This window comes from Macaca mulatta, chromosome 11 (genome assembly GCF_049350105.2).
Source record: "Macaca mulatta isolate MMU2019108-1 chromosome 11, T2T-MMU8v2.0, whole genome shotgun sequence".
Taxonomy (NCBI): Eukaryota; Metazoa; Chordata; class Mammalia; order Primates; family Cercopithecidae; genus Macaca; species Macaca mulatta.
In genome coordinates this window covers 49,016,890-49,029,917 of record NC_133416.1, presented here as the reverse complement: position 1 = coordinate 49,029,917, position 13,028 = coordinate 49,016,890, and the positions used below count along the sequence as shown (strand labels likewise).

General features: G+C 35.8%; 1 protein-coding gene across 2 annotated transcripts in view; it reads left to right on the top strand.

Annotated features, from left to right (window-relative positions):
* The window catches only part of GXYLT1 (glucoside xylosyltransferase 1), a 60,254-nt gene extending 52,361 nt beyond the window's left edge, over positions 1–7,893 (top strand). Inside the window, exon 7 of one of the 2 annotated variants that reach the window (XM_015151455.3) lies at positions 3,182–7,893. In XM_015151455.3, coding sequence (XP_015006941.3) covers positions 3,182–3,343 — 162 coding nt within the window. In that variant the 3' untranslated portion in view covers positions 3,344–7,893. 2 annotated transcript variants of the gene reach the window in all.
* Positions 7,894–13,028: the final 5,135 nt, after the last annotated feature.

The window sequence follows — 13,028 nt, the reverse complement described above, 5'->3', positions numbered from 1 at the left end:
TACTATTAGAGAATTAAATTTCCCTAGTTTTATTTGATCTTTTCTTTGGTTTATAAGTGTATACCTTTAAAAATCCGAGTAATAGTTTTAAGTTGATTAATTACACTTGATTTTTTAAAAAGAAATCTTATTTTTTAAAGGATTTCAGATGATTAATTATCTTTTGTGTTTGTTTTGGGTCTGTGTTAACTACAGCTTACATCTATTCATTTTTCAACTTAATGAAGTTAATCAGTCTTTTATGGTGCTCCTGCTTAGTGTTTTTATATTTCCTTATCTATAATTCAGTGAGAAGTGTAATTTTTAAAAGAATTGTGTTCAGAAAAGGATATTTATGCAAGTTTCAGACAGAGGCTTAGTCATAGCCATGGAATGCAGTGAACAGTATGAATTATAAAGGATGTGAACCATCTTTAAAGTGTGAATTCATGGCTATGTCTGCCAGCAAATCTGTTTTTATAGTCCATGCATATTTGTTAAATATTAGTTGTTGAGTGAATAAAAATATTGTTTAAAAATTGCAAATTCAAAATCAGAACAAAACATTTTATGGCTCTATAAGATATTTTCTGCATCATGCATTTCATTCTGAATTATATTATCTTTACACCTTGTGTATATTTGCATAACTATCTCTGCAAAGCAGTCTTGAATGTTTTCCTTCCCATAGTGCTGGCTTGCATATAGTTAACACTTAGGATTTGTTGGATTGAACTGCCATTCTCCTATATTTTCCAAAGATGTACTATTCTTTGAAAATACCTCAAATTGCCTAATTATGGTCATCACAGCCTCACTGTTTCCTGTTCTTCAACTGACAGTATAAAGCATGAGCTTCCTAAAAATTAATGTACTGGGTCCTGTGCCAGTGAAAAGAGGGAATGATTAACTGTACATGGAAAGGCTTCTCAGAGGAGCTGACATTTGAACTAAGTTGTAAGGATGATGAGTACCAGGCAGAGAAGGAAAGGTAAGGACAAGTCAGGCATATAGTATGAAAAAAGGTCTGGAGTCAGGTAAGGGCATGCGTGGCCTCTGGGAAAGGGACACCCAGATGTAGGTTATGTACTGCACAAATATGCAGGCACTGCAGATTATGTAAATGGCAGAATGCAGTGTCTTTAGACTATATTTATATAGGTGGAAATTTATCTTCTTCCTTAGATTCAAATTGCTTTTGTCATATGGGCAGAAAGAGGTCTAATGAGACACTGTTTTTATTTAAGAAAATATTCATCAAAGGGCTTTTTTTTCCCCCAGTGAAGAAGAAAATATTTTTTAACCACAAACACTGGGATTTAAATCACATGAAAACAAAGAAACTGAATCTCGAGTACTCCATACTCCTGGGAATCAATAGTCTTCCTCTATTCTTAAATGCTTTCATGGTGTTTTCACTTTATTATATAGTAAAAATAATGATCACAGTAGTTTGGGCTTCCCGTAATTTTCCGCCACTCAACCAGTTGTTCATGTGTTTTTTGTACACGTTGAACTATTTCTTGACAGTATCACTTGATGAAGTTTACCTTCTTCAGCCTGGCTACACTTTTAACCCAAACAAATTTGTGTATCTATTTACAGTACAGCACTTTCCCCAGATTTCCACCATTCACTGAGCTTTCATCCTTCAACAGGATTTTTTAACTGAGTTGGCATGATGTTGTTTGCTTAATGTTTGGATAAGTAGTGCTGTCTGGTGGTTAATTAAGTGCATGGACTTTTGGAGCTAGACTGCTGGGACAGAATCCTGGCTTAACCACTTACTGGATTTATAACTGAGAAAATCCTCTCTCCTTGTCTTAGTTGTTTCATTGTCAGATGGAGATAATATTACCTATATTGTAAAGTTATTGTGAGGCTTAAATGTGTTAATACATATACAACTCTTAGAATGGTGCCTGGCATGTAGGTAGCAAGCACTCTATGTGCTATTGTTATTTTCATGACATTGTTCCTGGCTAAGTTTCCCCGCCTCTTTTTAAAAATTTTATCTTCAAAACAATTTTAGACGTTTATCTGGAGTATGTGTGATTGATTTTTAAAAATCACTCCAAGGGTGATGGTTTTATGCAGTTAATACTTACGATTTTTCTTGCTCAAAAGATGTCAAAGTTTAGGATCTCTTTGCATCTCTACAGTGACAAAACCCATGTTTTAAACAAACATCCAAGTTCATCCTCTTCTCCATAGATTGACTGCAGCTTCCTGCAGACTCACTAATTGTGCTTGGGGTGATGCTTTCATTTCCTCTCCCTCAGCGTGCTAGTGAACCTTAGGGATAACCTGGGAGATTTCTGGTTCTGAATTTCCTTTGTGATTTTGCATTTTTCACCAACTTCAACTTCCATGTAAAATGTTCTACTTTTAAGCCCCATCCATCTTTCTAATTGAAAATATACCTAGTTGAAAATACTAAATCACAAAATACCTGGTTGAAGATACAAAGATTACACATTATTTCCACTTTAGTACCACAGCCTTTTCCAAAATATATTTCTTGATACTAGTATATTTTATAGTAAGAGAAGGACTCTAGGCAAAAATATATCTTGGGACAAACAGTCAAACAACACTCAACAGATTTATTTTCTGTTTTAGTTTTTAGACTTTTGCCTGTGCCAGTCTGAATCCCCATGAGGAGTGCCTAATATTTAGCGGTTTTCGAATGTGTTTATTGTTGGGATCTTTCTGTGCAGTTAGGGTTCTGTGGGAAATGCTGAACTGTGTTATCATCTTGCATTCCTCCTGCCATATGCCTCTACTTCATTTCCTTCAATTCCAGCCTCAGCAGTATTATTACCAGAGTGGTTTTTAAAAGGTGGGACGTGGGTGTGGTGTGTGGTCAAGCTCTTCTTTTAGCCAGTCTAGCTTTTATTAGTTTCGCCCAGATACTTGTAGGGCTTTTGGTTGTCTTCTTAACCAGTATTTCAGAGTCTTCTCTGCCCCTGTGCACGTTCTCCAGGATTCCCCCGGAGATTTACCATGGCTGTCTTTCTTTAATGGGAGATAATAGTTCTGTTTAATTTATTGAAAATATTTGTTAAACATCTAATTTCTGTGAGACGTTAAATGGAGATCGTTCATATTAAACTGATTGAAGAAGTTTGGAAAATAATTGAATTTATATACGTACTTTTGCCTTTTAAATTTTTTATTTTTTAAAATTTTCTTTCTCTAGTGCTCTTTTGAAGATGACAACATCCGTTCCTTATTAAAACCTTTAGAACTGGAACTACAAAAAACAGTGCATACATACTGTGGAAAAATTTACAAAATATTTATCAAACAACTAGCAAAAAGTGTAAGAGATCGTTATGCCACATCACCAAAGGAAAAGTGATTCTTGGTGACTGCTAAATCAAATGAATGAAAACAACAAAGAATCAGAGGATAAGTGTGAAGGAATCGTCTTGGATGAAGTATTCAGGAAGGAATTATTCATCTCCAGAATAATTTTTTTTCCCTAAAGAAGTTAAATGAGCAGTATTTTCAGGTAATGAAGAATAAGTTAAAATCTTGGGCCTCAACAATGAAACATTTTTTATCTCTGATATTTTGTAATGTAACTATCATTCCAGTATTGATGAAAATATTATTGAATGGTTTTAACCTGCAGACTTCTGTTGACTCATACTCTCAAGAGTGGTAGGGGTGTGTAGATGGAGAAAATGTACCTCAAACAGTGCAAACACTCAGACTGTGAGTAGAGCAATAATTTTATGTCAGCACTAACCTCACTTTAAATGTGTGAGAAAAAAGTTTGTTTACAGGAGCAGAAACAGTTCTGTTTCTAAAGAAATGTGACGTAACTGATGTAACCATTGACAATCCATGTGTGCCTTTATACATTTCATCTCTGTTTTAAAATATTTTTATGACAATCATGTTTAAAATTATTTTTAGATTATAAGTAAGCTGCATGTTAAAAATTGAACTGTGTAAGGTAGAGGAAAAATACTGAAAACTTTGGGGTTTTAATCTGTGTGTGCGCATTTGTGTGAGAGAGCGAGCGAGCGGGAAATGTAGTGTTTCATTTTGTATGCATTAAACTGTCTTGCCAAAACTCAGATTTAAGATTGTTAAATAGATATTTGGGAATTTGTTTTAAATCACTTTAAATGAAAAATGTCAGCTTTACTGGGCATTCTGGAAGCAAAATGTATTATGCTGATGATAAAGTGAGAACCTTAAGAGTATACTCATATGATGGTGGAAAATGTGATGGACCAAAATACATAAGCTATATACTTTCTGTGAGTAGTAATTTTAGTTACAATGGAGTAGAAAAATGTGGTCCATTTAAACTTGTCTTCTACCTCATAATGGCCTTGCAAGATACTTTTGAAGAAGCAAATATCTAGAGTCTTACTTTAAGTAAGTTAAACAACTTAAGTGGATGATTTGGATTAAGATTGTTACATCCACCTATAGAAAATGTGTTTTTAATTGGGTTGATGTACATATCTTCCTTTTTTGAGTGTCACTTAAGACAGTTAATTTTTTTTTAAATCTTGAGAAAAATATTGTTTCTTTGGCATTCTTGACCTGTTATCTAATATAAATATAGATTCTGAACACTTAGCATATACTATGCTGGGGCACATATCTTATTTTACCAACAGCATGATTATCTATATGGTTATCTTCTTTTTCTCTCTGATATTTTAATGCTTAAGTAGAAAATCGAAAATCATGAAGGAAAAATATCACCAGTGAAAATCGTGGCAGTTAGTTTTGTGAAGACACAGTGACCTCTGTGGAGACATGGAATGTGCAGAAAGAGATGGTTAGTACAGTTGTTCTGTTGTCTGCAGTTCAGTCAGGGGCAAATTGAGAGAGGAAAGTTTAAGCAAGGTGCATTAGAAGTTGATAACCAGCCCAGCATTCTTAGAACAGATGGGTTTAGAGAACACAAGTTGTAGTTCCTTGGCAGAATGCCGTGGTGGATATAAGAAACTGTGAAATTGAGCGTACTGAGTAGAAAATGAGAATACTAAAAATGTAAAGTTTGGAGGGTATGTATTAGATCTTTTCTAATGGTCCTCAAATAGATCATTGCCTGCCTGACTATATAAGATTCTTGTTGGGAGCTTAAGAGTAGATTCCTGAGCTAGGACTTTGGAGACTGTGGCATGCTGTATCTAGGATGGAGTCTGTAAAAAAGTTTCTAATGAAGAGATTTAAAAATTATACAAAACTAGAATAGTGCATTGATAACTCAACATCCAGATCTGACACTTACCACTATCTTACCATGTTTGCGTCGTCATTTTTTTCTTTGCTTAAGTATCTTAAAATCCCAGACATCGTGTTATTTCACTGCTGTGAACACTTTAAGTAGATACCATGATATCACACCTAACAAAAGCAGCAGCAGTCCTTCAGCTTCATCTCATAGCCAAATTTCCCTGATTATCTCAAATATGCCATCTTCTAGTTGGTTTGTTAGAATCAGGGTACAGAATATAAGTCACATGATGATTTTGTTTTTAACAATCACCTCAGACGACTTTGATGTTAGCTACTTTGGGAACCACTGGAAATTATTTTGCCAACTTGAAGTTAGGATACCACAATTCTTGGCACAGTTGGTAGATTATAAATGTGATTTTGAAATATTAGAGGAAGCATTTGGGGTTAATGACAAGATATGAATTTATATTAGTAAGTTTGATAAGATTTAATTTCCTCAGTGAACGGAGAATCTCAGCCCCATGGGCTCTAGTTGATTGGGACTTGTATAGAGCGTGGTCACAGTTGAATCCAACTGGACTGTATGCTGTGGTCTCACTCATGGTGTGGATTATTTACACTGTCACACACTCTACATGGTGGATCAGTTGGAAGGTTCTTCATCTGGTTTATTTAGACCTGACCTGATTGATCGTTTTACCATAAATTGAATTAATAGTGAAAGCTCTCTTTTAGGTACTGTTTCTACCTAAAATTAAAGGTATCACAAAATGTGTATAATAATTTTTAAATGAATTTTCTGAATTTATCTTTAGACAAGGTAATTCTTCTTTTGAATTCTAAAGAAATGCAGTTCTTGGAGTTGATGAGAGGTTGAATTATAGATGGACAACTTAGAGAATGTATTCCATTTTCATATAAATGGTCTTTCATAAAACATATATCTATGCAGTTTATATAAATTACATGATTTATTATTTGAGTCTATGTATTTTGACCTCAGAACTATCTCTGGGCTACAGTATTACCAAAGTGGGATGCCTTTAAAATGCAGTCAGACTTCATTTGTGTGAAGTAGAAAAGAACTTGGGAAACCTTTAAAAATATATATTGTGATTTACGCTTTAAGAAAGTGCATACTTTTTTCTAATGAAGAGTAGTTCATAATATATAAGGGTTTTAAGGCCCTGAAATAATAATAGTGCTTACTCATTGCTCTCTCATCTTGCCTCCAGTCAGATGTTATTGGTATAGTGAAAAGAAGACCAGATTGTGAACTAGATCTGGATTCTCTTCTTAGTTACTCAGGCATGTTATTTAACCTTCTCTGTGCCTTAGGTTTTAAAGTACAATCAGTGTACCCTTCAAACCTCACAAGATGAGACTCAGAAGAGATAATGGATTTGGAAGCATTCTTTGTGGCTTATGTTAGGCCACACCAGTGTTACTTTTGAAGTTCTGTTTTGTTCTGTTGTTTTCTGTACAGAGCGTTCAGTTTACTCAGGCTGAATGTTTTCTGACATATCTCCAGTATGAATTTGTTTATTTTATGTAAGGAAGAGTTTTTCAGGAAGAGAAAGTAGAGAAGAAAAGAATGATGTAACTAAATCAAAAAAGAAGGAAAAGAGAGGAAGTGAGAAAAGGGGTGAGGAAAGAGAAAGGAGTAAGAATGGGAATGGCAAAGGGCAGAGGAAGAGAAAAGATGGAATGCGTGTATGGAAAATTGAGAAGTAGAGATGGAGAGAAATGGTGTGGAAACATTTACTTTTTGAGTTGTAGCCCTCATGCTACATCCGTTTGTTTGCTTGCCTAGGCTCTCTGGGGTCAGGAAAGGTGCTGACTTCCATGGAATGGGGCAGCAGGACCTGCTGTATTTGGTTTGTTAGTACTAGAGTTGTCTCCCAATCACCCAACTTACTGATCATTTAGTCCCAATTCAACATTTTGTGTGTGTGTGTTTTTTATTTTAAAATTTTTATTATTTTTATGTTTTATTTTTTACTGGATCCCAGTTTGTGAGCTAGGACCTGTGGAAATACAAGTATCTTCCTTTTTAGCTTTATCGTTTTATCTATCCCAAGTGTTAGACTGCAAGACTAACTACATATTCCCCAGTGGAGGTTGGAAGTGGAGGGGACTGCTTCATTAGGTCTGAAGGTGGCCCAGGAATGTGTTGCAGCAGTTTTCCCAGATGATACTGATGAGAGGCCAGGTTTGGGAATCACTGCCCAACCTTGGATGGCAAATTAAACAATAAATTACACCAATTTATTCCTCAGTCAGGATACTTTCAGTTGAACCATTCTGAGTAGATATAAGAGGACAAAAGACAGCAGAAATACCTTAAAAGATATTATTCGTTGTCTTATTTTTCACATATTTGTATTTAATAAATACCTTAACAGTAATCAGAACTTCTTTGAGATGTTTTTAGGAAGGCCACTGATTTGTTTCTTAAAATAATTTTTTTGGTTCCTTAGAGTAGAGAAGAAAAGTAGGGGTGCAGTATGTCAGGTGTGGGGCCAGTTACCCATTTATTAAATGCAGTTTCAAATGTCTTAAAACAATAATTGCCTTATTGCATTTTAATATTTAATAAAGTAGATTAAATAAAGATTTGTATTATAACAGTTATTCTTTTATACAATGCCAAAGCAACCCTTTTTTGCCTATTAAAGTCTGGCTAAACTGTTCTGATGTTGTTGTTTCTTAATTCATTAAACGTGAAACTAGGTTTTACAAAATTATATAAACTTAAGACAGAAATCTAAAAATGGTACAAGAAAATTCTTTTTTTAAAAAACAAATTAATATGTTATTCAAATATTTAGCAATTAAAGACTAATGAGAAAAACAGAATAGCATATTGGATGTAACAGTTTAAAATGGATTGCATATCAATGTCAGACTTTTAAATAGAAAATATTTATTATCACCTCATTTCTACCAGTAATTTCAAATGTTTAATGGGACTTTGAAAAAGATAAGAAAAAATAGAAATGAAAATTTCTCTCATCATTAATACTGTGAATACTATTTGGAAGGTCCCTGGTCAGACATTTAAATATCAAACTGAAGAACTGATTTGGAGCCTTTGATTATATTTAGTTTATATACAGAATCTGAATATTTACACACATAGCACACTATAGCAACCTCTTGTAAAAAATCGTGAAGATAATGCAGCAGTATAGTCTATTAAAAAGTAAATTGGCTGGGTGTGGTGGCTCATGCGTGTAATCCCAGCACTTTGGGAGGCCGAGGAAGGAGGATTGCTTGAGCCCAGGAGTTTGAGACCACCCTAGGTGACAAAGTGAGACCCCATCTCTACAAAAAAGTTAAAAAATTAAAAAATTATCCAGGTGTGGTGCCATGTGCCTGCGGTCCTAGCTACACGTTAAGGTGAGGCAGGAGGATTGCTTGAGTGCAAGACTTTGAGGCTGCATGAGCCAAGATTGCACTGTTGCACTCCAGCCTGGGTGACAGAGTGAGACTCTGTCTCAAAAAATAAAGGAAATTGGCTTTGACTATGAAAAATAGCCATTTTCAACCTTTTTATAAAACTTCAGGGAATATTGGAATATTATTTTGTCAGGCAAAAATAATCCAGGGCTTGAGCATTGCTGTAGAATATGTTATCTGTTCAAAACTTAGCAGAGCACACATGCATCACATGCATTGTCATCAATATTTGAGAGCTCTACCAATGGTTTTTGATGGATGCTGTAACAGAAGGTCTATGAAGAGGATGGTGGTTTGCACCTATTCCTCAAGTCAGAAACTGGAAAAGGTTGCAGGTATTTCAATTTTCCCAATCATTTTGCATAAATGTATTAATATTTTGAGTAGTAATAGTTCTAAAGCTGCAGGAAGGCATCATTGTATACTGTGATATGTAGAGAATACTACTCTTACACTGCTCTTTATCTTAAAATGTTTTGGTATACTGTGAACATTTTCCTCTATTTGGTGTATTTTGACAGTTTTTAAAGGAGAATATAAAATTACAGATTCTGGTCTAAACTAAGAATAATGGAAAGTTGCTTCATCCTGCCTTAGAGGAGTTTTCAGTTCATCCTCTTCTTGAGGAACGATGTGTTGCTGTTACTAAATAAACATTTACTCAATAAACATTTTATTTCCTTAAATTATGTGTCTGGATTATTTTAGCAATCAAAAACAATTGTAGAATCTTTGGGATTGAGGTGCTTGAGAACCAGGAGTCTAGGTGGAGGGCGGTTCCCAGATTGGCTAATTCAGCAGCTGAACAGTGTCATCAAGAGCCTTAGTACCTTCTGCTTTTCATTGCCATTCTCACCAAGTGAGTCTGATGTCTCCCCTTACGGCTCCAAAGTGACCACAAAGGTTCCAGGTGGTGGATGATAAGAGGCTGAAATATATATATATACACACACACATACATACATATATTTTTTTTCTTTTTTATAAGAGGAAGGTTTCTCCAGCCCCCATTCACTTGCTCTCATGGCCACAGCAATGTGCATTATCTCCAAAGCAATCACTTTTCAAAGGGAATAAAGCTCCTATGATTGGCTCTGACCATGAAGATTTGCCCTTGAAATTAAAAATGACCTCCCCTTAATGAATAGCTGCTCAGACAAAGGGGAACAACTTCCAGGTTCTGGATAAAGTTGGTGGGGTAGGAGTTTATAGGGAGTTTGGAACATAGCTGTTCGGTGGGCAACAGACCATGTGTTGTTTTACTGACCCAAGTATTTCCTATAATTTTCAGGTGGATCAAATTTCACATCTAGAGAAGAGCACCCTTTTCCGTCACAGAAACTAGTTTTGCTTTTAAAAGTCTCTGTAGGCTGGGCATGGTGGCTCATGCCTGTAATCCCAGCACTCTGGGAGGCTGAGGCGGGCGGATCTCAAGTCAGGAGATCAAGACCATCCTGGCCAACATGTTGAAATCCCATGTCTACTAAAATACAGAAGATTAGCCAGGTGTGGTGGCATGTGCCTATAGTCCCAGCTACTCGGGAGGCTGAGGCAGGGGAATAGCTTGAACCTGGAAGGCAGAGGTTGCAGTGAGCTTGGATCATGCCACTGCACTCCAGCCTGGCGACAGAGCAAGACTCTGCCCCCCTCCCAAAAAAAAAAAAAAAAAAAAGGTAGCTGTAAGGCCAGGCAAGGTGGCTCAAACCTGTAATTCCAGGACTTTGAGGGGTTTGAGGTGGGAGGATCACTTGAGCCCTGGAGTTCGAGACCAGCCTGGGCATCATAGTGAGACCTCCCCTGTGTACAAAAAATACAAAAATTAGCCCAGTGTGGGTGGTGGCACACGTCCGTAGTCCCAGCTACTTGGGAGGCTGAGGCCAGAGAATTGCTTGAACCCAGGAGGCAGAGGTTGCAGTGAGCCGAGATCATGCCACTGCACTCCAGCCTGGGCTACAGAGTCAGACTTTGTCTCAACTAAGATGAGAATCATGTGTACTAAAGAAAATTTAATAGAAAATAAGTCTCTATAATGTTACAATCGATCAGTTTTCAGTTTTGTATATTTTAATTTTTATACTTTTTTCGTCGCAATCATAAAAGGTTTCAAAAGACTGGAGGTGATGATGGCTTCTGAGGAGAGTTTAAAAGTCCCTTTAAATTTGTGATGAAAATGTATTTGCAATCTTTGTCATGTTTTTAAAATTCTTTTTGTAAATTAAAAGTTCCAATTGAAACAATAAAAAAATACAGAAGAGTTAAAAGTATATTATGTGAAATATGAAGGAACTTCCTCACTATCTACAACTAAAACATTTGGTATCTTCCCAGTCTTGTGTTATGTACGTGTACATACAGGAACACAAAAATGTGGCTGTAAAATGGTTTCTGCTTTATGCACTGTTGTATAATTTGCCTTTTTTCACATCATCTGTGACATCTTAATATATTAGATCCACCTCACTCTTCTTCATAGCTGTGATTATTGTATAGTAGTGTCCTTAAATAGAGTACTACACAGATTTCTGAAGTACAAAAGTGTAAGTAAATGAGTTAACTTGATAGGGGAAGTAGAAACGAACCAGTTTCTCATTTTTTGCTTAAATTTGATTTAACTTAAGGAACATCAGAGTAAAACTGTAGTGTAAGTATCAAATGTTAAATTTTTTAAAATTAAAAGTGAAATTTTCTACAGTTTGATACATACCAATAGGTTAGTGCAAAAGTTATTTTTTTATTTTGCCATTTTAATGTTTAATGGCAAAAACCGCAGTTACTTTTGCACCAACCTAGTAGGTAGCAATACTTGATTTTGTGAAACTGGTGTGGCTGATAAATGTTACTTCAACGTTCTTTTCCATATATATTTTTAAAATATTTTGAACAGTTTAAAAACTATTTGTGGTCTGGATGTGGTGGCTCATGCCTGTAATCCCAAGCACATTAGGAGGCTGAGGCAGGAGGATTGCTTGAGACTAGGAGTTTGAGACTAGCCTGGGCAGCAAAGTGAGATCCCATCTCTATAAAAAAAAGTTTTAAATGAGCTGGGTATGGTGACTTGCACCTGTAATCCCAGCTACTCTGGAGGCTGGGGCAGGAGGATTGCTTAAGCCCAGGAGTTTGAGGCTGCAGTGAGCTGTGATCATGCCATTGAACTCCAGCCTGGGCAACAGAGTGAGATCTTGTCTCTTTTTAGATAGATAGATAGATAGATAGAAAAAAATTAAAAATTGACCACCAAATGTGTCTTTGTCCACTGTTCTTTAACATTTAAAAATATTAAGAGAGTCACTTGAATGGTTAAAAGATATTTTTAATATGTAAAAAATATATATGTGTATTCAAAATTCCAGAAACATATTTTATTTAACCCAGTGTATCTAAAATACATGGACATGTCAGTATAAAATAAGGTATTTCATATTTTTTCCCCATACCAAGCACATATTTTTCATTTACAGTGCACTTCTCAATTTGAACTTGCCACAGTTCAAGTGTTCAATGTCCACTTGTGGCTGGTGGCTATCATATTGGACTATGCCTCTCTAGAATGTAAAGTCTCAAAGCAGACACCATTTCTGTTTTTACCGTAGTATCTGTCACTTACTACCCTGACGACAGTACTGTACATGGTAAACACTAACATTTGAATTTTAATCGAGAAGTGTTAGAATCTTTTTTGTGAATTTGGAAGAGTTTGAACTCTAGCCATTTAAAAAACAAAAACATTAAGTAAAATGCTTCAGAAGATGCCCATCCTCATTGATTGTGAAATAAACCAGAAGAGTTTCATTTTTTAAAAATTGTAATGAGTGGAGCTTGTATTTTTTAATGTAAGCTCAGTACTGAAAAGTTACAGTGAATCTACTGTGCAGGAACTATAGATGGAAATGTAAGGTTGGTATGTTTTATGTACCCTCTTAGTTCACTTTTTGGAATCATTGATGATTCATGCACATAACATCTCAAATCTGTAATAAACATGGGAACAACCTAAATGTCCAGAGATAGGGAAATGGTTAGAAAATGATACATTTTTCTAGGTCAGTGGTTCTCACCTGGAGGCAGTTTTGGCCCCCAGGGGACATAAGACAATGTTTGGAGACATGATTGTCACAAACACAACTATACAGGTGGGAGGAAAGAAAAGAGTGAGTACTACTGGCATATAGTGGGTAGAAGCCAGGAATGCTGCTAAACATCTTATTCATTGGACAGTCCCCCACAACTAAGAATTACCTAATCCAGAATGTCAATGCCACTGTTGAGAAACTGGGATATGGGTAAATAATAATTGCAAGATGTGATTTGATACAGATAAGCACAGGAGGCGATAGCCACACAGGGAAGTCAAGCTGCTCTTGAGGCGTAAG